Source organism: Lissotriton helveticus, chromosome 8 (genome assembly GCF_964261635.1).
Source record: "Lissotriton helveticus chromosome 8, aLisHel1.1, whole genome shotgun sequence".
Taxonomy (NCBI): Eukaryota; Metazoa; Chordata; class Amphibia; order Caudata; family Salamandridae; genus Lissotriton; species Lissotriton helveticus.
The window spans coordinates 451,481,296-451,506,928 of NC_136069.1; the positions used below are offsets into that span (position 1 = coordinate 451,481,296).

Below are 25,633 nucleotides of genomic sequence, written 5' to 3' on the forward strand. Positions count from 1 at the left end.
TTTCACAGAGGCTGAAAGTAATTAATTGTGGTGAACTAGATACACATTTTATCAAGTCAGAGATGATTGTGATGGAGGGTTTTAAATGTGATTTTTGAATATGTTGAAGATACTCATCATTTTTTATGTTGTTGAATATAGGACGTCAGCTGCAATGAGATTACACTTCTACCAAGGCAGATAGGACGGCTCAAATCTTTGAGAGAATTGAATATCCGAAGGAATTATATCCAGGATTTACCACCAGGTAACATTCCATTGCGCTGTGCATGGTTTCTTATCGGAATGTACATTGTGAATCCCAAATGAAGCATTCTGCATATTCACAAACAGAGCAATGCTTTGCTTACAGTGAGCAAAATAGTCCTGAAGAGAGCCTGTTTTTGAAGTTCATGTTGTTGCCATGCAAGTTCTACTGTGTGATCCTACGGTCACAAGGGGAGGGGTGTGCATTTGGGCGAGCAGAGGTATCCGCCTAGCAAGATGTCTTCTTTACCTTAAACAACAATGTGTGTATTATGTTTAATGTAATCTTCACTGCAATCTTGCTCTTAAACTCTTATCACCCCATATGTTCCTTTACTCTCTTGTATCTCCTTATCCTGATTTTTTTCCATCTGTTTCTGCTCATTCACACAAAAAGCGTGTTTATTTGTATTGCCATTACTGGTTTCATTAAATTATTTCATCAGGATAATTTTTTGGAGAACTAAGTGAATAGTTTGGTGTATAACACATAGAGGCAGGCGAGGAAACTAAGGTAGGCTGGCAACACACATCAGGCCAGGAAACAGAGAGCTGGAAGAAATGGACAAGTTGTTCAGTTAATACCCTTAGGTTCTGCAAAGATTCTAAAATGTGCCTGTCTTTCACAATTTATGAGTGCGGACATCCCAAACTCTAGTCCAATTGCTCAAGGGGGATTGTTTTTTTTAAGTGATACCGGAATCACATTCAAGACACTTATCTACCATTTAACCTCCAACTAGGCTAGAGAATGTTTTCCTTGACATTATTCAGTATATTGTGAATTAGGTGATGGCACGTATGAGCTGATGCATTTGTGGATTGCATGCCCTTTCATTTAAACTGTGTAAAATAGCTGATATTTTTATGTAGGGAAGTGCAATAATGTTTTTGACTCACTGACTACCTGCTTTGGATTGCTCCCTAATCCCAGGAGAAATAGAGTAATTTTGCACCACGCAACCCAATTGATCTATTCTCAAAATGTTGACGGCCCCTGCCTCCAAAATGATAGATAAATGAGAAATATGCTCTGCTGCATAGATATCTGTTATTGAGATTACATAAACCTGACAAACTCCATCTTCAATTGTTTTACTTAAAGCTCTTAAGATCCACTTTTTCAGAAGCCATTGTCTCCTTTACGTCAAAAACGTATTCACAGCATGTTCAGCATCTAGGAGTAAAACATTTTTCTGGGTGCATGTTATAAACTTAATCACAGGAGACTGACCTATGGCATCATTCTACTTCCAAATTCTAGTACTTCTACCTCCTTGATGCATGCCGCTTGAACGCTCTACCACCAGATATTCGTGCACACCACCCCACTCTAATGTAAATATGTAAATTGCACACACCTGTGCTTAAATAACTGTAGAAATGTAATTTGATCTACATCTGTGTATGCCTTCACCATCAGTATTCATGAAATGACGGTTTATCCAGACTTAGCTGCTTCTCTTTGTATTCTGTTACCTCACTCCCATAACTCTTTGTACTCTCAGCATTACAATTGTAAATTATTACTGATAAAATACCATTGACATTAAATCAAATAAAACCTAGCAAACCACAAAAAAGAATTAGTATTTGTTAGTTACATTACTCTACCATGTGCAGAGTACAAGTGCCCCCCACCCTTCACGCAAATATTTGCAAATACAAACACATACCTTTTTAGTTGAAAACATTATGTTGAAAAACAGGTGTCATACCACAATGTGTATTTGAGAATTCTTTTCCCTAACAGGCCTAGTCAGTGGGCAAGGTCTCAGACTTATGGCTCTATTAAATCTATTAAAATGCTTCAGCTTGAAACACCTAACAGAATGACAACAGATGTTTCTTTGTATACCTCTGTGGCAGACATGCTAGTGTGCTCAGGCCTATGATGTGGCATTTGAGGTGCTAACGATACCCATGTCAGAATCTCAAAGAGTTCACTGTATAACGTGTTGTACACCAACATATGCGGGCAGGTCAAATTTCGTTCACTTCCTGGAAAAAAAAACATGAAAATGAAAAAAACAGATTGCCTCTTTTCCACTGAAATTGGCGCAGCAGTAAAAAAAATGCATTTTATCATCCACTGATTTCTATCCCTGAGAAGTACAGAAATGAAAAAACATTAATCAAATAATCTTGGTCGCAAAATATATTTTGGGTGTTAACTTAATCTCAATACCCTACTGCCAATCTGGCCAAATTTGGTTTATACAGAGTAAACCACATTTTATACGTAGCTCAAAAGTCGTGCTACTGACTAAAGAGGTCTGTGCATTGTTACAGTCAATGTGGGAACGTTAATTAAATGCAAGATTTTCCAAAATAAAAACAATTAAACTTGATTCTCTTGCCAGAACACGTTGCCTGTAGTGAAAGGCTGCTACTGTTGTTGTAGGCACTGTGCTGATTAAATTGACTCGTAAGAATTAAGAGACTTTCTAAAATGAGCTCTGCGTTCCTCAAAATTCTGTATTTATCAAAATATTCCCACAATACCACAGCCGTTCATTATAAAGTATAATGTTTGTCCACTATTGGAGATATAAACACTCGAGGTGGTGATGCGTCATGTGGATGAGGAAGTGGTGTTCTGGCCAGAGAAGCGGACTTTGGAACTGCGGACCCAAGCTCGAGTCTGGTGGTTCACCATCCTGGGATTTTCGGAAAATGTTATCTTTGAAATTGAATCCTTTAAAAATTAAACAGCTGGTGGAGGGCAAGTTAAGAAACATTAACTTAAAAAAAAATAATACCCAGTTTTACATAATTTTTTATATATATTTTGAATTATGAAAGATATCGTTGACTAACACAGCAGTACGCCTACAACCCTGGGGCCGGCTGCGTATATACTTAAGGCACGACTCACAGCAGCGCTACCCACATCCCGGAGGCCGGGCAGCGTTGTTCTTAAAAATTGTAGTGCTGGTCAATATACAAAGCGTGTTCGCTGCGTGTCAGTAATGTTAAATGAATCTCAAAAACACATTTTTAAAACAAAACAATCAATGAGGTGTCAGCTCAGTCATTCGCCATCAGGACTCTAACAGTTGTGCATTAACACGATAATGAGGCTCTGATTCTGTTGCCGATCCACCCCAGACCCCCCCCCCCCATCTTCATGTCTCTCCACTAAATTCTGCCCTCTATTCCAGCCCTACTTTAAATTTGAACCCAGCATTTCCCCCTGCCTGCAGAGCGCATCCTACCCCACAAAGTTGCAATCACCTCAATGGCGCTGGGGTGCCGATTCCCACTTCCACCCCTGTCGTTGTCTCTGCAGCTGTACCCCCTCCCCCGCCTTTCAGGTTTGTGGTGTAGAGTCCCAGAAGTTCTTCGGTCTACACCGCGGAGGGAGTAGTTCACTGACGTTTTCTTATTGTGTGCAGCAGAATAGTACATCGCGTGACCATTGCGACACTGTAGGTAAGTGTCCCTTTAACCAACACATTGCTACTCTGCGCTTCGCCATCAGCAGGCCTAAGCCTACCAATCTACGAGCAGCCTTCGGCAATTTTTTAGAGTAGCCCAGCAACGCCACCACCGGGTCAGGGGAATCTCCAACTCTGCAATAGAGCTTATCTCACGGAATATGTTTCCCCAGAATTGAAAAATCCCTGGGCAACCCCACGCTAAGTGTATAAAATCCACCGTCTGGGAACGACATCTGTCACAGGCTGCGTCTTCTCGCAGTCCATACCTGTGCAATCTCTCTGGCGTATAGCTCACTCTATTAATGTATATGAAATGTATCAGCTTGTGCTTGTCATGCAGAGATATGTGCCTCGTGTTGGTGCAGCTGTATGACCACATGTCGTCATCAATTGCTATGTCCAAGTCACGTTGTCAGGCCAGCCTGGCTTTGGTGTACTGATTAGCCCTCTGGGACATTGCCAATTTATATATATTGGAGACTAGTTTGCGGGGAGATTTAGTTTTCATGAGGTACGATAGTTCTCGAACCTCAGAGGGCTCGCCCATGTCATTCCCAAGTTTTTGTCGCAGTGCTCTTTGCACTCTGTGGAACTGGAAACGCTGCAGCAAGGTAGGTGCTTCTATAGCGGTCGTAACTTTGTCCAATGTTTTAGCGACGCCATCTGAAAACAGGTTTTCCACTTTGTGAATGCCCAGCGCTCGGAGCGCTCGTACTACCCCTGTATCGCTGCAGGGGGTCAGCCAGACCGCCCAGTCTGTAGGCATTTCCAGGGAGTATAACAGTGCCTCCGCTTGCTGGTGTAATAAGCAGTGCCAGGCATGCCGCGTCGAGTTTAGGGAATCCAGAATCCCTGTTCTGCGATCTGCCGGCTCAGAAATAACGGCTGGGAGGGGAAGAGGGTCAGCGAACAGCCTCTCAAGTCTGAGATATGGTATGTTATCTGAACCATGAATCCAACTGTGTGCTTACGCCCCCGGGCCACCCTATAATACAGCTCTAGATCAGGAGCACCCAATCCCCCCAGGTGGTATGGCAATGTGAGAACCTGCCATTGAACACGAGCCTGCTTGCTCGCCCAAGTCAGCCTCACCAATGATTTATTGAGTCTGGTGAAAAAGGAGCGCGGTAGGACTATCGGTATATTTGTAAACAAAAAGAGGAATCTAGGTAGCACAACCATCTTCACGATGGAGACCCTACCGATTAACGACTGCGGCAGCCCAATCCAAGTTTCGACATCATCCTCTAGTTTTGCTACGGCTGTCCCATAATTTTCTTTAAAAACAATTTCCGAAGCCGTGTGCAATCTGATGCTAAGGTACCTAACCGAATCGGCAGACCACAGCAGTGGGTACTTCATCTCAAATGTTGAAGTGGACGGAGTGAGCGGAAAGGCTATGGAATTAGACCAATTGACCTTTAACCCAGAGAGTGCCTCAAAGTGTACCACCTCTCGTAGGACCGGGAAGAGATTGTTTTCGGGTGCCCTCACGTAGAGCAGGGTGTCATCTGCGTACGTTGACACCACAATTTCATTGGTGGGGAATCGGACGCCCCTATGGCTGTGGTATTCCCTGAGTGCACACACCAAGGGCTTAGCAATTAATGCATATAGCGTCGGTGACCAGGGACAGCCCTGGCGTGTTCCCATGGTGATGGGGATGGCATCTGTGACCAGGTCCCCCAGCCGGATGTGTGCGGAAGGGATATTGTATAACACCCCAATCATTTGCAAGAAGACAGGGTCAAGTCCCAATCTCGTCAGCACGTGCCGCATAAAGGGCCACTCTACCGAGTCAAAAGCCTTCTTCATGTCCAAGAAGACTGCGACAGCTTTTGTATCCTGTTGAACATGTTGCATTGTGCCAAAGACCGTGCACAGATTATAGGTAAGTTTTCTGTCGGGTAGAAGCCCTGCCTGTTCCGGGGCGACTAGTTCCGGGGTCAAAAGGGCCAAACGGGTAGCTAAGATTTTTGTGAACAGCTTAGTGTCCACATTTAGCAAGGATAGCGGCCGGTAAGATCCACATTCCTCCGGGGGTTTACCTGGTTTGGGAATGGCTACTAAAATGGCTTCTCTCATTGATTGTGGCATCTGTCCCGTTACACACATATCGTCAAACAACTCTGCTATGTGCGGGAGCAGAAGTTCTATGAAGGTCTTATAAAAGTTCACTGTGAGTCCCTCAGTCCCTTGGGCGCTATTCGCCCTCATTCCCATCAAAGCATCAAGAATATTATCCTTTTCTATGGGGAGAGATAGGAACTCTCTGTGCGTGTTGGATAGGAAGTGTAACTTAATGTGTTCCAAATAATCTAGTATTTCCCCATCCATATCCCGACAGGCGTGAAGCGTACAGGCTCGAGTAGTATTGTTTAAATCTATTAGCAATATCCACTTCCTCAGTGAGTAGGTCGCCCTCCTCCGATCGAATCGCGGTAATGGCGGTCTTGCCCTGTCTGGCTTTCAACATATTAGCCAGCACAGATCCCGGCCTGTCTCCCTCTCCATACGCGCGCGCCAAGGCACATTTACCCAAATGCTGCACTTCGCTGTCCACCACCTCATGATACTCCTCTAGCAATGCCTTCATTACCTCTGTGCACTCCCCATCCTGCTGACTGGCCTGCAACTCACCCAATTTGCGCTCCAGAGTCGACAGTCTCTGCCGAATGTCATGAAGCACCCCTGAGTGTTTAGACATGGCCACCCCCCTAATGTACACTTTAAAAGCCTCCCATACCATCTGGAAACTGTCCACTGATCCAATATTAGTAGCAAAGAATGTTTCTATTGCTTCTGCTATTGTTTCTTTAAAGAGGGGGTCTAACAGTGAATAAGGAGGGAAACGCCATGTGAATGGAGGAGTAGTCTTATTAGGGGTGGACAAGACCATTAGGATAGGAGAATGATCCGACAGAGTGCGAGGCAGGACCTGACAAGAACGGATCTGGGACATGAGAGGTGATGATACAAGTTAATAATCAATACGTGTATGTAGGTTATAGTAAGCAGAGTAGTGTGTGAAACCACCCTCCAAAGGGTGGAGTTCTCTCCATACATCAATGAGATCCATGCTTATCATAGCCGTTTTTACAGCTCTGACTGCCATCACCGGCCTCCTCAACCGGCCTCCTGATCTGTCTAAGCTCGGGTTCCTGACCAGGTTAAAGTCACCTCCCCAAAGTATTTGTGTCATCCCGCATCCACGCACAGTGTTAGTCAATGTGGTGAAGAACTCCGGGCAGTCGTAGTTAGGGCCGTAGACGTTAACCAGAAGCAGATCAAGCCCCCTACCCTGACAGCTGGACATCACAAACCTGTCGCCTGTGTCTGCCGTCAGCAGTCGCAGCTTGTATTTGGACCTGGGGTTGACCCATGTCATTACTCCCCTTGCGTGAGTTGTGAAGCCCGCAGCATTAACGTTTCTCACAAGGCCTCTGGAACGCATCATCGGGCTCTGCAGTGGGAGGTGCGTCTCCTGCAGGAAGGCAATATCTACATTATGTCTAGTGAGACAGTTCAGCACTTTGCTCAATTTGCAATGGTCATTAAGGCCCCTCACATTCCATGAGAGTGCTCTGAGGGAATCTACAGGTCTCTGGTGAGTGGCCTCTGTAGTTGTTACCATCCTGTCTTGCGTAAAGTGGCGTCCTAAGTCCTGTGACTGACATATGTACTGTGCAGTAGACAACAATATGGCTGACCTCTCTAACCTCCCAACCAAAAACAGTTCCCCAACCTTCCCTCCTCCCACGGCTGACCACCAACAATTCAGTCGCGCAGAATCCCTTATAGGGACCTCCCACACCATCCCCTTCCCACCCCAAACTTAGTTAACAGTAGTGGTATTTTTCACTTGCGGGCGGAGGTCGCTCTTTACTCAACTACAAACTTAATGCCAATTTTCCCCTGTCTCATCCTCCACGCACCGACTTCTAGCCTCGCTCCCTCTACTGATCCGCAATTTGTTGGAACACGTGTCAGTGTGACTCTCTACAACCTAATGTTGTGGACCAACTAGTATTGCGCATCCCAATGGGCAATTACTGTGGCCAATGCTGAGGCTATAATAGGGTTTCCGGATTACCTTCTGACTTCCGTATGCCCCATGACAGTGATTAGTCTTAAGGAAGATATGTATCTTGGAGTGTCTGCAAATGTCCTCCCCGGCATAGCGATATGCACAATCCTACCATACTTCCCATCTCCCCCGCCCCCCAACCCACAGAATACTTATCGAGTGCATGCAACTGGTCTGGTCTCAGTCTTGTTCCTCAAGTGGTCCCCCAGCAGCCTCGTCTAGAAGCTGTCGTTACGGGCTCTTTTACTGTTCCCTGTTCCAGTCTTTAAGCACTTTCTGCAGAGCCTTGAGTTCTATGAAGATGGGTGAGCGTCCTTGCCTGTTCACCCGTAGTCTGGCTGGGTACAGCATTGCATAGTCTAAACCAAACTCCGGCAACTGCTTCTTCATGGGGACAAATTGCCGACGTGCCTCCTGGACTCGGGCGGTGAAATCCGGATAGAGTGAAATATTTTACCCTTCGTATGGCAGTGTTTGTTTGTCCCTAACTGTGCGCAGAGCAGCATCTCTATCCCGATATTTCAACAATTTTGCTATGATTGGACGTGGCGGGGCTCCTGGCTGGGGCCGGGGTCCCAAGGAGCGGTGCGCTCTTTCCACCACAAACATGTTCGAGAACACCTCTGCTCCCAATATGTCGACCAGTAGCTTCTCTACAAAACCTTCCATGTTTCCAGTTTGTGTTGTCTCCGGCAGGCCCGTGATCCGTAAGTTGCAGTGTCTCGAGCGGGCTTCCAGGTCCTCCGTTTTGTCCTGCAATACCTGCATAATCCTGCCAAGCTTTTTATGATCCAAATCCCACGTTGTCTGTGCCTCTTCAACTTCCGTGAATCGTCGTTTGGACATATCAAGCTTCTCCGCATGCTTGTCCAGCCGTTCCCCATTCTATCCATCCGGTATGAGAGGGCGTCAATTTTCGTGCCCCGGGAAGAGATGCCACTCTGCAACCCCTTTTCCATTGATAACAGCAGACTTCGGATGTCCTGTTCGTCTTCTATAGGGGGTGTGGGTCTATTCGCTTCCTCTGAGGTGGGGTCATGTGACTTAGAGCGTTTCTGTTCGAAGGTCAACTTGGACTGGGTCCTGTCCGTTTTGCCCATTGCCTTCTCTTATGGGGAGTAGTTGTGCAAAGACCGTTACTTGAAACCCCTCTAGGAGCGAGCTGTTAGAGGCATGGCCATGGAACCCCTCATAGGCAGCAGTCTGTAGGGCCTCTATCTAGAAGCTGCTGCACAGTGTTCAACAGCGAAACCACAAAGTTTTCCAGCTGCGGGGGACATCTCCTGGAGTTGCTTGTGCCTCTTTCTATTTTCGTGCCTCCTCCTCCCCAAGGGCTGTCCAGGTGGTCCGGACCACACGCAGTCGGGTCTTTGAACAACCTGGTCTGTCCTTCAGTTGACTCTGTGCTGCACTGTGCTCGGTTCACACCACCCCGCAGAGGGCAGGGATGATAGTGTTGCGTCTGCTAGGCGTGTCGCACTGTGAGACCCCTCCACGACCTTCACCTCTGCCTGGCCTGACTTGCACCTTCAGGCCTCACCTCCAGTGGCCTGTTGTCCTCGGATGTGCGCCCCTCCTTACAGCAGCATCCAGTCCCTCACTGTCAGCGCTGAGCCGAACAGCCCTCTGTGAGACCGCCGGGTCAGCACCCCCGCGGTCCCTTGTTTTAGGTGGTGTTTGTGAGTCGTCTGGAAGCACACAGACTAGCAGCCTTGCCCAGTCTGAAGTCTCTACGTGTTCAGTCTGGATGGCAGCATTCGCAGGGACAGTACAGTAGTAGCCTGGGGCCCCCTCCACATCGGTCTCCGTAGCCCCACAATGCCTGTCTATGCCGCAGGGACGACTGGCAAACTGCCAGTCGTCCCTGGGCACATTCCCTTCAATGCTGTGCCTCTCAGGACTCCGCTGCCAGCTCCTACCTTCGCAGCGCTCCGTTAAGAGCAGGGCGCGCACCCAGTCCGTGTCCTAGTGATGGCTGGTGTCCTAGATCCTCCCAGCTGCATACAAAATGGCGGCTCCACTCAGCCTTCAGTCTTTGTTTCCGCCGTCCATGCTGAGTGTAGCAGCTTGTTCCCCCGTGCCCTTTTGCATAGGCGGGCGTCCCCACTACCTCGTACCTCCACTGATAATTGCCTCGATGGGCCTGCTGCAGCTCCGGCTGCCTCACTCTCGCAGGGAGGGGGGTGGGACTCTTCACCGCCTGCTTTGTCAGGTCGTGTAGTGCTCTCTCTCGCACCACGAGGACAGACCAGGACTTCTCCCACAGGTCCGCGGCAGCTCCGCCCGTGACACTGTCAGCCCGCACTGGTACCCACTCGTGTCCGGCTCCGGAGATGTAGGGGACAGGCTCGACTGTGCCACTCTCTGCCGCACATACAGAGACCTAGCTCCGCCCCGCTCCCCACTTCAGCGCGGGGATCAGCGGCCTTGCACTTCGCATTCAAACTATCGCCGTATCTTTGGCCAGGAAGGGGTTAGGAGGTTCGGGGTTGGGTTCTCACGATGTGGCAACTTTCCGATGGCAAGATGTCGGTCCATAAATGGTATTACAGTGGTGGGAGACCGGATAACTTCAGGATCGATGCTCGGTGCAGAGGAGCTCAAGGCTCAAGCGAGCCAAGTTCCGGTCCCCAGTTTTACATAATTAACAAAAATGCAAAATATCATCCTTTTTTCTGGTTTGTCATCAAAATATCAGAACAATAATCATTTGAGAGAACTCATATTTTTAAGGAACTCTTTTAAAGTGCTAGAGCATTGCCATCCAGGAGCGACCCTTGACCCCACCAGGTAGGTCGCTCCCCCTCCGCACAGCACCCCTTGGTGTCCCTGCCCCAGCTGCCACTGCTGAGTAAGTTCGACGCCAGCACTTTGCACGCTCTCAACTCCAGACGGACCCACACCTGCTTCAAGGCCGCCCAGAAATGCACACACGGCCCCTTCACCTGCCTGAACTGCAGCTACACCAGCCTCAGAGCCGACGAACCAGCCACCAAGAAAGACCCCAACCACCACCGATGTATACTACTGAACACCCACTCTGCACGCAAACACGCCGTAGAGCTCTGGGACTGCTCAACACAACACCCCTGGATGTCGCCTTCCTGACAGAGACCTGGTTGAACGACTCCTCTGCACCCGACATCGCCATAGCCATCCCAGACGGCTACAAGATCACCCGCAGAGACCGAACCAATGGAGTCGGAGGAGGAATCGCCTTGTACCCAGGCCAAAGAAGTTGACTCTTACTGTCATACTGTTGACTTCTTGTTAAAGCTACAGGGACACAACAAGCTACAAGAGCCCTTTTTCTGCAACTGCCTACCTCACATTTGTCAACTGGACTGGACCCTCCTGAGTGCCTCTGCCTGCCACCCTGCGAGTCTTATGGGCCTCTCTTGAGGTCCTGGGGTGCTTCAGGAGTGAACTCCAGTGGTGGATTGAGACTTAAAGGGCTAATCTTTGATCTGGATGAACCAGTGTGTCTGGCCTGCGCTCTATGGTGGTGTAGTGACTGAGCTATTTTGTGGTTAAATGGCTCGATTATGACCGTTGCCCACCACCATCTCAGTATATTTTGATCTGATATAGCGATGTGTAGGCCTGCAAAGTATGAATAAGCTGCAAAGTAGGGCTTGATTATGTCTTCTCTGTTTCCGACTTTATCTTGCTTCGTGGTAGTGCTTGCCTATTGGCTTTGGCATACTCTTATGCCGTCTTGCATACTAATTTTGCTCATTTACGGGTGTAGTGACTCCATTTTCTAAGCTGTCGCCATCTTCTGAGCCTTTCTAGGTGAGAAGCCAGGTTATGCTTCTCACTTATTTTCTGCACCTCATATGCTGGTAGAAACCGGTTCTTGTCAGAGGAATGTGCTCACTCTGTTCCGGAGTCATAACAGACGCTAGGCCAGCCGATGCTGTGGCCTTGGCACAGAGTGGTACGGAATCTGATGGGAAAAGGGGACGAGGCTCGCTAGAAGCTTCGTCTTACGTTTCCACTTGTACTAAAGGGGGTGTTTGGGTCTCGATCACTGGTAGTTCATCACAGTACAGACATGTAGCTGTGGTAGTGGAGCAGAATCCTGATTCGGCTGGAGAAATGGACTCCCCCCATGCGAAGTGGAAACGGGATGTGTAGATACTTGGTGAGGTGTTCCACTAATTCTTATATTCTTACTATTCTTGACTAACTATCCTCTTATATTTTCAGGTTCCATACATTTATATACATATAAGTCCTATATATATGTTTTACTGATTGCGTTTAGCAATTGCTTAGGTGCTAACATGAAGAAGGCCTATCGAGACCTAGTAGTGATTCTTTCTCATTTTATCATTCTGTAAATAAAAGAAACCCCAGAGTATATGATTATTTGTCTGTATTCTTTGTGAAGGGAGAACAGGCTCCTTTTTGACCAAATGCTTATAGAAGGATGGTTGAATTCCCTTCTAATGGGCAATTTCCGCTTCAAGAGGTTGTCTGGCCCTTAGCGAGGAGCGAAATTCTAATTCTTCCACCCCCCAGTCTTATTGGAGTAGCTTGCGTTGTCGTCCTACTTGGGTGAGTATTCTGTGGTTGGAGAGGAGCGGTAAATTGCCTCTTGCACAGCACCTGTCACCAGTAGGCTTTTGGTGTTGGCGAGCTTCCGAATAGGGACTATAAAAGCTTTCATAGTATTGGTATTAGTGTTCCTTTCTTGGGTGAGTATTGTGTAGTATTGTGTCCTTTTGGGTCCCAAGAGAGGATAAGGTCATATGTCCTTATTATTGGCAGATTTATCAGGCCATTACACGTGGTCAGCGTCTGTTAGAAATGGGGTTTCTGGTTGCCTAAGGCTTGCGCCAAAGCCAGGCAGAAACCACCACTCTAGTCAGGGCAAGGAAGTCACCCGCCAAAGATAACCCCTGCTCACCCCCTTGGTAGCTTGGTATGAGCAGTCAGGCTTATCTCGGAGGTAAGGTGTAAAGCGTTTGCGCACGCACTCAGCAACAACACCCAAGACCCACCACAAAAGAAACTCCACACAAGGTTAAATATAAAAATAGCCGTTGTATTATACCAAACACATTAGATCATAAACACACACTTTACAATGTGCCACAGGCACGGGCAGAATTTACAGTGGATATATACACAGGACAGGGCCACATGGACCACTGTCAGGAATAAGCACTTGGTAGAACTAGCACTTTGTAGGAATAGCACTTTGTAGCAATAGCACCTAGTAGGTAGAATAATTGTAGCACCAAATAGCAACTGTAGCACACAACCAGTAACCACTGGTAGAAGGTAAGTACACCCTACGCAATCCTAAACACCGTAGGCATAAATCACGCAGGGAACCATGAACTCACTAGTATAACTATACTAGGTAAAACAACCTCCTAAGCATAAACACACATGTAGAGGTATAGGCAAAAGGCATTGCATAAATCACATTAGGCAGGTAATCACATTTGCGCCAAAAAGTACACAGGACTGACCCCAGGCCAACCTGGCCTCTCAGGGGCTTACAGGCCCAATGTCCAGAATGTCTGGGCTGGCTGCGCAGGCAGCCAAAGAAGAATGCGCAAAAGACAGGCCTAGACGTAGCAGCTGCCCACTAAGCGCTGGGCATCCGGAGAACTGTGTCTGGCACCAGCGTACCTCCTGGCTCTCCTGTGGGGCTCAATGAAACAGCAGTGCCCTTAGGAGCCCCGTGGGCTCTCAGCAATAATGCCACCACACTGGGGGAGTGGCCCGCTGCCAACCGGGGCCGCTCTACCCTCTAAAAATGCTCCTGTGATCGTTGGAGCCCGACAGGCTCTAAATAACAATGCCTCCGTTCACGGAGTCCCGCTTGGTGGACTCGAAATAGCCAAATGCCCCCTTGAGGTTGCGAGCAAAGGGGGAGCAGCACGCTGCCTCCCGGGGCCGCTCTCTAGCCAAAGAGAATGCCCCCAACGTCGGAGTCCCGCTCTGGGACTCCCGCCAAAACTGTGTGGCCCAACGCGACGACAACACCTGCAGGAGGGGAGGGGCGGGCACCGGCAATGTGCCCCAATGCCCTCCTCTTCTAATATGAACACCGGGGCCCCACGGGGCTCTCTTACTCACCCAGTCCTGCTCCTGGGGGGCAGGTGTCCTCACTGGCGGCGGGCGGGGCTCTCCAAACTTCAGGACCTCGCTGGCGGCTGCACCTCGTCACCCGGGATGCCTTGGACTCCCCTGGGCGGCTGCGGGGGTGGGGAGCACTGCCGGTCTCCCTCTCCACACGGGCAACCGGCGATGTGCGGCACGGCTTCCCCAGGCACACGCAGGAGCGCGGAGTAGGCTCTCGCGGTTCCTGCTTCCGGTTTCTTGTGGGGGGCACTTCCGGGTCGCCGTGGGCAGAGTGGCGGCCCGTAGGGTTGATTTCTGTGTTGGCGGCAATCTGGGGTAGACACCCGGTGAATGAAGAATAAAACGGGGTGGGCACCCATGATTAGCACTAAAAGTCGTCAAATAAGCGGGGTAGGCACCCGCGCTGCAAAACTCGGCCAACTTGTGGGACAAAATGCAGGGTGGGCACCTGCTTTGAAAATAAGCCAAAAGGGGGTCCCCACGCCGGGGAAGACCAGCACTCCCCAGGCATTGGCAGGCCCCAGAAGTCCCAAAAGTCCAGGGACAAAGTCCAGCAAGAGGTCCTTTGGAAGGCAGGGGGGGGGGGCAAAGGCTGGGCCCAGGGGCCAGCTCACATAGCCCTCCAGGCAGGGAGGCAGTCCCCAGTGGCGGTCCTCCTGGCGCCCAGCAGCAGCAGCAGGCCCCCTCCAAGTTAGGATCAGTTGGAACATTTTAAATGGGGGCACAGCCCCTTTTTATACACACTTTCCTTTGTCTCAGGCTACAGGGTTAAGGGAAAACCAAACGCAGCTAGTTTTGGAGCCCTCTGTTGTGCTCAGCCCCATTCACTAGTCAGGGTAGGGTCATCAGTCACACTACAGGGAGCGGAGCCAGCATTGCGTAGGGAAAGCCCAGCCCTATTCAGGTCCCAGGTGCACCCCTCCCACCTATCTGGCTGTCAATCTCTCTATTCACCACTGGGGCAAACCCATCCTGACTCCTGGAGCCAGCCTCACCAGCCAGCACCAGCCAATCACAAGCCAGACAGTCATTTCCCCTTTATTACACAGACATGCCAACTTCTAAAAGTGGCACTTCCACACTAGACACATTAACGCCGCACGCATCATCGCGCAGCATTCATTCTCACGAGTCCGCACATACCAAACTCGATCCTGCACTCCCCACGCATCAGGAACTACCATGGACACATACATTCCCCATGCATTCCTATGGGAGGGCAGGCCAACCTCACCACACGCACGCACTTTACACTGGGACACAGTAGTAAAGTGCGCAGAAGCCAAAAATAACTAGCACCAGATCATATATCAAAGCAAAAAGTTTAGGGGTGATCCTGCCAGAAGGGCCAAGTCCAACAGTGTCATGTTGTGCCTAGGTTCTATTCTACTGTGATCATTGACTATAATTGGCACTTTGATCTTCTTGGTGCTATTTTTACTAAAAACTTGTAAAAATACCTTCATTGGATTTCTTGTCATTTTGGTGTCAATGTATTTATTACATTTTACTCTATCTAATTCATTTTGGGATTTTATTGTTTTGCATGTTGACTTTATTGCTATTTAAGTACCACATAAATACCTTACACATTGCTACACTAGGGGTTTGAGCTCCAGTTATTTTAGTGACTTTAGGGATTCACCTTAACAAAGATCGTGGTTATTATCTGAGGTGGTGTAGAAAGGTGGAATCTTACTGCATGGTTGCCCCCAACTTTTTTCCTGGTGTTTTGATTGTTTTTGACTTAGTTTGGCTGGGATTCCCGCTAATCAGGGCCCCAGCCTAGCTGCTTCCTCTCTAAATTGATTGCATGTACATTAGGTACACTTCAGATTGGTTACTGGGTTACCCTTGTGACTCCCTAGTATATGGTACCTTAGGTACTAAGGGCATAGGTACCTCAGAGGCCTACCAGGGGCTGAAGCATGTATTATGCCAACCCTGGGAAGCCTTCCAAAATGGCACCACAGGTCTGCTACTGCAGCCTGGGTAAGGTGGTGCATGCACCCCTCACTAAGATATAGGTTACCTATATCTACCTTAATCACGGACGCATATAAACCTATAAGTCACTCATATGGCAGGCCTTATCAATCCTGAAGGCAGAATGCTTGGTTTTGTGTGAGAGGGTGCCCATGCATGAGCAGGACCCCTCCGCAGCTTTCGGAATCACTTCTTTGTAGCTGTTCTGTGATGCAGCCAGACCATATACTCTTAAGTGCATTATAACCTCGCGGTTAATGCTAACTTTGGAATGGCTGCATGGAAACATGTCGTGTTTGGTGTCAAACACTTTGAAATCCTACCCCTCCGCCAGTTCTGGCCGCAGGGATAGAATTCCACCCTTCTAGAGGAAGAAGACATGTACACACTTACCTAACCGGTAATAGTTTAAAAGAGCCCCAGCATCACAAAATGGATGCTGCAGCCATAGACACGAGTCTGACCACCTGCTGCTGGACGAAACTCCGGCAGGGGAGGCAATGACAGTAGGTTTCCTGTCACAGGGAGGTGTAACCACCTCCCAGACAGGCGTTAGTGTATTGGGGCTGGGTGGGTGTCCTTCAGAGAATGCTTTTCAGACAGTGCTGGGGGCACAATTGGTGTCCCTGTGCATCCCAGTTCAAACCGGGCTCTGGCACGAAACGGGGGAAAGGGGTGTAATAACCCCCTCCCTGGATCCACCCATATGTGGGTCCCTAGAGTAAGTCCAACCCCCTATCTTAGTATAAGTATAGGAACCCAGTCCTTAGGACTTCAGATTACCCTGGACGAAACTCTGCAACATATGTCTTGGAACTTCGACATTCTGTTTCGACTAGAAGACGGAAGAATCTCCCTTGGGGTCAAGGAGTGACTCCCCTGTTTATACAGCCACCAAAGAAGCATCTTGCCGGTCTGCATTTCCAAGGCTCCCGCCGGATCCAACGGATTTGCGACTCAGAACACGGACTTCCAGACTTCTCAGAGGCCGTCATGAGATCCCAGCAAAGCTAAGACCCGCTGCCCTCACAAGTGTCGTGGGAACGGAACTACTGGACACTGTATACATTTGCAAGTGCATCAACTGCCCGAGCTTTCCCGAAGTTGTGCATTGGGCTACTTATTGTCCAAGCCCCGCGCACCATTTGCACCGAAGATTGTGGGCCTGCACTCCATGAGTGTTCCTTGGGCCCGCTTCTAGTATTTCCGCTCGAGGCTCCTTCATGATCCCTGGTCCGTCGACTGGTGGGTCCCCAATAAGGTAACTCTTCTGTTTCTTGGGTTTTCCTGATTGCTCCAGACGTGCCCTGACTCCCCTCTAAAGGGTGAGTCCCTCAGACCTTGCTGTTCTGCACCGAAGCCAATCTCTGCTTTCTGCGTGGGTTGCTGTTGCCAAGGCTTGTTGGGTCCCATCCGGAATCCGACACTGCAGCACAAGACATCCTTTGTGGGACAGCTCAAATCCAGCTCCTGGTCATCGTCGACGCCTCCTGGTCCTCGTGGCTGAAGAGTCAAGCTTCACCTGAAATCACCTGACATCGGTTGGCATCTTCTCATCGCCTTCCTGGTCACTGGCTCGTGAACTAGACTCTGTCCCCTCTGCTTTCAGGTTCTTCAGATCTTCAATCCACCCAGACACTTTCATCTTGGTCACCAGCAGCACTTTGCAGCAGATCGCCATTGAAAGCGACGACTAAACCTGACACCAAAAGAAACCTTTGCACCCGGCTTCCCTGGGTGAGGTAACTAGAGTACTCCGGTGCTCCTTTGGGTATTTACTCTAGAACCTCCTAGTTCTAAAGGGGTTTGCTCCAAGTCTTCTTCTAAGTGTCCTTTATCGGTAATTTTCCAACTGCGACTTTCCCCATAGAAGTTAATGGTGATTCGCGGCTGTGTTTAGACACTGCACATGTCCCCGTGGGTCACTACCTTGGGTGGTTCCTGGTGGCCCCAGCGGTTCTAAAGGCTCTAGGGCTTGTATCTTTATCAGTCGTGGTACTTATACCGCTTTCTTAGTATATGGTTTGGTATGCCCCTAGGGCTAATCATGTATTGTGCTAATTTACTGTGTGCTAAATAAGTTTACTGAAGGTACTATTGCCTCTAGCCTCATAAAGAGACTTGAGGGATGTGTTTAGAATAAATGCATATATTTTATATATATACATGGTGTGGTTCTTCTTTCATTTTGCCATTCATGAGATTATAGACTGGTAAAACAAGCTGTTTTACAATCCTTCAAGACTTAGCCTGAAGGCTGCTCTCCACTGCGACCACTAGGATAGCTTTCTATATAGGTTGTCTTTAAACCTACAATCAATAAGGGTCGTTTGGACTGGTGCAAGGTGCCCACTAGAATAGTGGACAGCATATGCCAGGCCAACTTCTCACAGGTGGGTACCCACCCCCCAACTAATACCCCAGTGTTCATAGATATCCTTTTTTAGTTTCTTGATGTTGGCATGGCAGCTCAGTTCGCTATTAAAGGTTGCCTTCTGTAACAGGTGCCAAACGTTCGCAGTGTCTCATAGCCCTTCTTCTGGGTATCTTTAGGAATGTCTTCACCTCATGGTGTCAGGGCTGCAGGCAGACCCTATGGTGTTTTTGGCTATCTCGACTGGTATCTTTTATCTGGACTTGTGCTTTCCCATGAGTCCCAAAGACTCCTCTTCAACACATCATCGGTTGCATGTGCAAAGATAAGAATATGAAGAACAGTCTCCGCATTTCTGTCCATAACGCTTTGACCTCTAGTAGGGGTATATTTGTTAATGACCTCTTCTCCTCTTTGTTTCTAACCCTGTATAAGGGTACCATTGAATAAAGTTATTGTGTTGCCTCTTACGACAGTTTTAAAATGTTTTCAATTTGTTTGCACTCTGCCCCACACTCACAAACTTCCTCAATCTCCCCTATTGAAAACACCTCAGCTCCTCTTCACACACATTTTTTTAAGAGTTGGAGCCCACACCTGGGACCTTGCGGCCCTGATGTGAGGAGGGCGCCCTATGATGAAGCATGTCACCCTTGAGTGAGTGAGGGTTCTTGTCCTTAAAGATAAGGTCTTTCTGTTATCCTCCGTTTTTACTGACACTTTTTGAAAGGTGATTGCTATTTAGTAGCTACTTACATGACACATTTTTCTAGAGAGTACGTATCTTTTGTGAGTTTCTATATTGATAGGGAGTGATGCGCTCTCTCATTGGGGCTTCTCCCTTAGATCCTTAGTGTGTATTTCATTACGCTTCCTTCTCTTTCTTTAGGGGTTTTTGCTTACATACGTGAGGAAAGGCTTATCTCACCCCTATACTTTGCCTGGTTACCTGATACCCCATGGCATGTGTAACTGTAGGGTCCAGGACTTTCCACTGGATAATCTCTAAATTAGTCCCTGGCTCCGCCCCTTGTATGCCTGGCTAATCATATGTTGTGCTAATTTACTGTGTTCTAAATAAGTTTACGTAATGTACTTTTGCCTCTAGCCTCATAAAGAGACTAGAGGGATGTGTTTAGAATAAATACATATATTTTATATATATACTTGGTGTGGTTCTCCTTTCATTTGGTCATTCATGAGATTATAGACTGGTAAAACAATCTGCCTTACATTCCATTTGATGAGGATCTTACATTATTTTGGTCAGCATCCCTTCCAGAATATTCATCCCACATTGTGTATCGTTAGAATGCCCGGTTACTTACCGGTAATACTCATTACTCCGAGTCCTGGTCTCCCCGTCCCATTCCTGATACGTGAGCAGCTGGTCTGCTCCACAGAAACCCCTACCTAGCTGAGCTGTTTGCACTTCCCCCTATGATGATGTCACTATCACGTGACTATATAGGGGGAAGTGCCACAAACAACATCCTGAAAATACCAAAGATACCCAGAATGAAAAAACACAGACAATCACCCAAACAAAAACCCAAACCAGGGAGGGAGGGAAGGGCTCAGGAATGGGACGGGGAGACCAGGACTCGGAGTAATGAGTATTACCGGTAAGTAACCGGGCATTACCTCCTCGTCCTGTCTCCCCGTCCCATTCCTGATACGTGAGCCCATACCCAAGCACACGGTGATTGACAGAAAAAAACAGACCACACAGGTTTGAGACAACAAACAGGTCCATTTAATCCCTAGAAAACAGTACATTTCAAACATCATGCACCGCAGAAAGGACATGAGCCCCAAAGGCAGCAGAGGCCGCCATCCCCAACTGAAGCCGGTAATGGGAAACAAAAGTATGGGGAGAATCCCATGTGGCAGCATTGCAAATGTCCCTCAAGGAGGCCCCCTTGAACATGGCCCAGGAGGATGACACGCTCCGGGTCGACCGACCCTGAACAGAGGAAGGCAGAGGACAGCCGGCAGAGCCGTAAGAGGAAACCACCGCACCCCTGACCCACCTAGACAAAGTGGACAAGGAAGGACGCAGCCCCAGCCCCGAGAGGCCATAGGTGACAAAGAGGGAATCAACCTTCCTGAAAACAGCCGTACGCTCCAAATAGATGCGGAGAGCCCTCAACACATCCAAAGAATGAAGGAGCACCTCCTCAGGAGAGGCAGGGGCCGGAAAAAACACAGGGAGAACAATATCCTCCTGACAGTGAAAGGAAGACACCACCTTAGGGAGAAAGAACTGACTCGGGCGGAGAATCACCTTATCCTCGCAAAAACGCAAGAAGGGCGGGGAGGCCATCAGCGCCCCAATCTCACCAACCCGCCTGCCAGAAGTAATGGCCACCAGGAAAATAACTTTAGCCGAAAGGAACTTCAGGGCCACGGAGTCCAAAGGCTCGAAAGGAGGACCCGTCAAAGCCCACAGAACCAGGGGAAGATCCCAAGGAGGCACAGGAGAACGGGAGACAGGACGCTGAAGCAAGAAACTCCGCAGAAGACGAGCCACCAACTGGGAGACAGAGGCAACAGAGGAACTCGAAAAGCAAGAACGGCAGCCCACTGAGCCCGCAGGGAAGAAACAGCAAGACCCAGGATAAAACCATCCTGCAGGAAGTCCAAGACCCTCACAGCGTCACAGGAGGCAGAAATGAGACCCTTCCCAAGGCACCAAGTAGAGAAACTCTTCCAGTGACGTGCATACGACTTCAAAGTGGAAGGATGCCGAGAGAGCTGAAGACAACGGGCAACCTCCATCGAGCACCCAAGATCCAGCAAATTCAACCTCTCAAGTGCCAAACCCCCAGCCGGAGGCGGCGCAGAGAGGCAAGGCTCAGAAGAGGAATCCTCAGAGGGGAGGGACACAGGGGAAACCGCCAATGAGGGCGAACAGAAAAGGCCAGCAGAAGGGGGAACCAAGACCGCCGAGACCACTCCGGAACAACCAGGAGAACCTCCGCGGGATCCCAACGAACCTTCCGGAGGACCCTCGGAATCAAGGCAAACGGAGGGAAGGCAAACAGCAGACCCTCCGACCAAGGAATCGAGAAAGCATCGGAGGCCCACGCCAGGGGAGAGGGAATGATGCTGCAAAACCGAGGAAGAAGGGCCGACTCCTCCGAGGCAAAAAGATCCAGCCAAGGAAGGCCGAACCGGAGGACAATCAGATCGAAAAGATCCGGAGACAGACAGAGGGACACCGAGGACGGGAACACCCGGCTCAAAGAGTCCGCAGGCCCATTCTCCGTCCCCGGAAGATAGACCGCCGTCAGAGACAAGAGATTCGATTCGGCCCACAGGCCGATCTTCCGGGAAAGGAGAAACGGGGCACGACACATGCCCCCCTGGTGATTCACATAAGCACGAACCACCTGATTGTCGGTCTGCACAGAGACAGCCCGACCCCGAAGGAGAGGAGCGAACCAAAGAAGAGCCAACCAGACAGCCCGCAGCTCCTTCCAGTTCGACGACTGGAGAGACTCGAAGCCGGACCACCGACCCTGAGCCTTGGAGGCACCCAGAACGGCACCCCACCCCAGAGCACTGGCATCTGTGGACAAAACCACCACAGACAGGGGAGGAAGGAGATCGAACCCCCGGGACAGAGACAGAGGGGACAACCACCACTGGAGATCCGCCCGAATCCCCGGAGTGACAGGGATGAGAGTCTCGTAGTCCAAGGAGGCAGGATCCCAGTGAGACAGGACATGATGCAACAGGGGGTAGAGATGCAGCCTGGACCAAGGAAGGAGATGCAGAGTGGACGCCATCTCCCCCTGACTCCGCAACCAGAGACGGGCAGACACCCGGGACTGGGACAGAAGCCAGGAAAGGTGACGAAACAAAGTCAACTGGCGCTCCTGCGAGAGAAAAACCATGTCCAAGTCCATTCTGAAGAGTGCCCCCAGGAATTTCAGGGACTGGGAGGGCACCAGGGAGGACTTCCTGTGGTTGATAAGGAACCCAAAGGACCCCAGCAGAAGACACACCCGGTCCACATCCAACAGAGCCTGTGAAAAAGGAGAGACAATCAACCAGTCATCCAAGTAAGGAAAAACCAGCAGCCCCATGGAATGAAGAATACCCACCAGAGGGGCCAACAGCTTGGTGAATACCCTGGGCGCAGAAGAAAGGCCGAACGGGAGCACCCGGAATTGAAAGTGCCGGCTCCCCACAGCAAACCGGAAGAAACACTGGTCGTCTGGATGGACAGGAACATGAAGATAAGCATCCATCAGGTCCAGGGACGCCAGGAAGCCACCCGGAAGGACCAGAGGCAGGATGGACTGGAGAGTCACCATTTTGAAAGGACGATGGAGCACGAAGCGATTGACCCGCTTCAGATCTAAGACAGGCCGAAGATCCGAAGTGTCTTTCTTGGAAACGAGAAAAAGAATGGAGTAGCACCCCATGCCCCGCTCCAGAGGAGGCACCTCCACAATAGCCCGCTTCTCCAACAGGAGCCGAACGCCGGCCAACAGAGCCTCTCGCCTCAGAGGAAGACGGGGCAGAGGGGTCCGAACAAAACCCGGAGGAGGAGGAGAGGAAAACTCGATCCGGCAACCCTCCGAAACAGTCCGCACCGCCCAGGCATCCGGAACCGACAACCACTGGTCGCGGAAGGACTGAAGGCGACCACCAACTGGCAAAGGCAGAGAGTCATTGGGAAGAGGAGGTAGCGGCGGCGGCAACACCAGCAGCGGCCCGGGGCTTGGCACTTCCAGGGGCCCCCGGGCCACGACCCCTGCCACGAAAGGGCTGAGAAGCGCCACGAGCAGGAGGCCCAAAGGCGCGATGGTAACCAAACCCACGACCCCGGGAAGGGGGGCGGACAGGAGCCACCAGCTTGCGATTCTCCGCAGATTGCTTGACCAAATCCTCCAACCGAGGACCGAAAACCTTGGAACCCTCAAAAGGCAATTTAAGGAGTACCGACTTCTGCGAAGAGTCCGCCTTCCAGGAACGCATCCAAATATGACGACGAGCAGCGATGGAAGCACCAGAAGCAGCCGCCGCCGCCCCCAAATTGTCAAAAGAAATATCCGACAGGTACCGAACCTGCTGCTCCATCAAAGACAAAAGAGGAGTGGCATCCTCGCCGTCCTGCAGCAAAACCGACAGGGACTGGAAATCCTTAAGGAGCGACTGAACCATATAGTTGGAATAGGCAGTCGCACGGACGGAAAAATTAGAAGCAGCATAAGAACGCTTCACAGCACCCTCAATACGCATATCCACAGCATCCGCAGGCAGGGCGTCCTCAGAAACGACCAAACCCTGAGAAGAGAGGCCAGCCATCAGATTGTCCACCTTCACAGCCTGAGGAAACTCAGCAGAAAAACCCTCCAGAGGGTAACGCCGAGACAGGAAACGAGGAAAAGCAGACTTATCCACCTCCTGCCATTCGTGGGACAACACCTTGCGAATAGCACTGTGCAAAGGCAAAGAATCCGGAGCAGGCTGGACATATTGCGTGAAGAAGTCATCCTCCAAGACATCGGCGGCAGGAGGAGAGAACCCCAAGTTGGACCGAACATGTGCGAATAGTTCAGAGAGCTCAGCACCCTGAACAAAACGTCCACGCACACCCTCATCCTCCTCAGGACCCAAGTCATCCTCCGGGGCAGTCTGGAGATCCACAGAAACACGAGGTCTCTTGGGAGGAGGATCAGCCGCATCCCTGGCCAGGAAAGCAGCAGCCACGGCCTCACCAACAAGGAGGCGCAGGGCATCCAGAGGGGACGCAGAAGAAGAAGCCTCAGCAGCCATGAAAGCACAAGTCCAACAACCACACCAACAGGCAAAAACAAGGACAAAAAAACATCCAAGAAGGACCCCTTAAATAGAGGACGAGGACCCGAACACCTGTGGCAGGTAAGGCAAAGGGCCGGCATAAAACAGCCCAATCAGCAGGCCACACGCCCCCAAAAAGACAAAAAACAGGAGCGCCACAATACCAACACCAGTAAAGCCCCAGCCCGCTAAAGCAGGGCGAAAAAGGACCGAAGGAAAACCAGGGACGGCCGCTGGAGCAGGCCAACCAGAGCCCAGGTGAGGAAAAGCCCAGAAAACGGCCGCTAACGCGAGCCGCGTGAACAAACAGTGCCCCAGAACACAGACGGCCGCTAACGCGAGCCGCGTGTACAAACGAAGCCCCCAGGACAGAGACGGCTCGCAACGCGAGCCGCGTAGAAAAAAACAGCCTGGGGGAAGCAAAACAAGAAAGAAAAGACGGCCGCTAAAGCACGCCGCCGATTACATGAAAAAACAGCAGGGAACTCACCTCGTCAGCGAAGATCCCAACAGCACAGCCAGGAACGCGGTCCACAGGATCGCAGAAAAAAAAGAACAGGATGTTGTTTGTGGCACTTCCCCCTATATAGTCACGTGATAGTGACATCATCATAGGGGGAAGTGCAAACAGCTCAGCTAGGTAGGGGTTTCTGTGGAGCAGACCAGCTGCTCACGTATCCGGAATGGGACGGGGAGACAGGACGAGGAGGTAATGCCTTGAGTCCCACATATCAAACAGACCGTTTCACACACTAAAGCAGCTTCAAGTCCAGTCTGTCTTGAGGCAGTGAGAGGTGCTGACCTTTTGGCTGCAGTCACTGTATGCCTAGAGACAGAGCGTAATCTCCCTAATGTGCTAACTTGTTACAGCTTGTCCCCCAGGAGATTCCCTAGGATAATCTAAGTGCTAAAAGTTACTCCCACTCTGATATCAAACAGGTTATTATCGCAGTGATGGCTGTTCCTAACTAGCCCATGCATACTTCTTTCAAATTCAATTTCCTGTGAATTGTTGTTCAAGACCTCTTCTTCCTTGTAACACATAGACGTATATTACTTTGGAACCCCCTTGTGTGGGGTAGTCACTTCCCTTCAACACTTACATCTCTTTACTTGACCAAACGTCTCATCACGAGGCCACTCATCGGTCTAGACAGATAAGCTACTTATTCTCTTCTTATCCTTCCCTTTGCCTGTAGTAAACATCCACTGTGTCTGATTGTACATGTAAGTGGCAAAGCCCACTCAAGCACCAATCAGAACTCCCTCCTGTTAATGACCATAACTGCATGGCACAGCCACATTTACCCAGTATGCTTTGTCTAATACCTCCTAGCTTAGGGCCTGTAGTACCTCTTAATACACAGTTGTATAAGGCTCGACAGAGCACATCCCCCATCTACCCCTGCTTCCTGAGGTTGTACATATATCTACTTTCACTGGTATTCCTCTCACAGCTTTTATCTCAATCGGTGCTCTCCATGGCTGCCTTTTTAGTTGTATGTGCAGGGGTTTAGTCCTGTACATGTTGTTGCCTGCCACAACCATCACGTTTCCCTCCATTAACTGTTTACA

General features: G+C 49.7%; 1 protein-coding gene across 4 annotated transcripts in view; it reads left to right on the forward strand.

The window, feature by feature from the left end:
- The window catches only part of LRCH1 (leucine rich repeats and calponin homology domain containing 1), a 758,040-nt gene that overhangs the window by 377,939 nt on the left and 354,468 nt on the right, over positions 1-25,633 (forward strand). For all 4 annotated transcript variants that reach the window (XM_078657325.1, XM_078657324.1, XM_078657326.1 and 1 more), the window contains exon 4: positions 142-247. In XM_078657325.1, the coding sequence (XP_078513451.1) occupies positions 142-247 (106 nt within the window). The remainder of the gene's footprint in view (positions 1-141; positions 248-25,633) is intronic.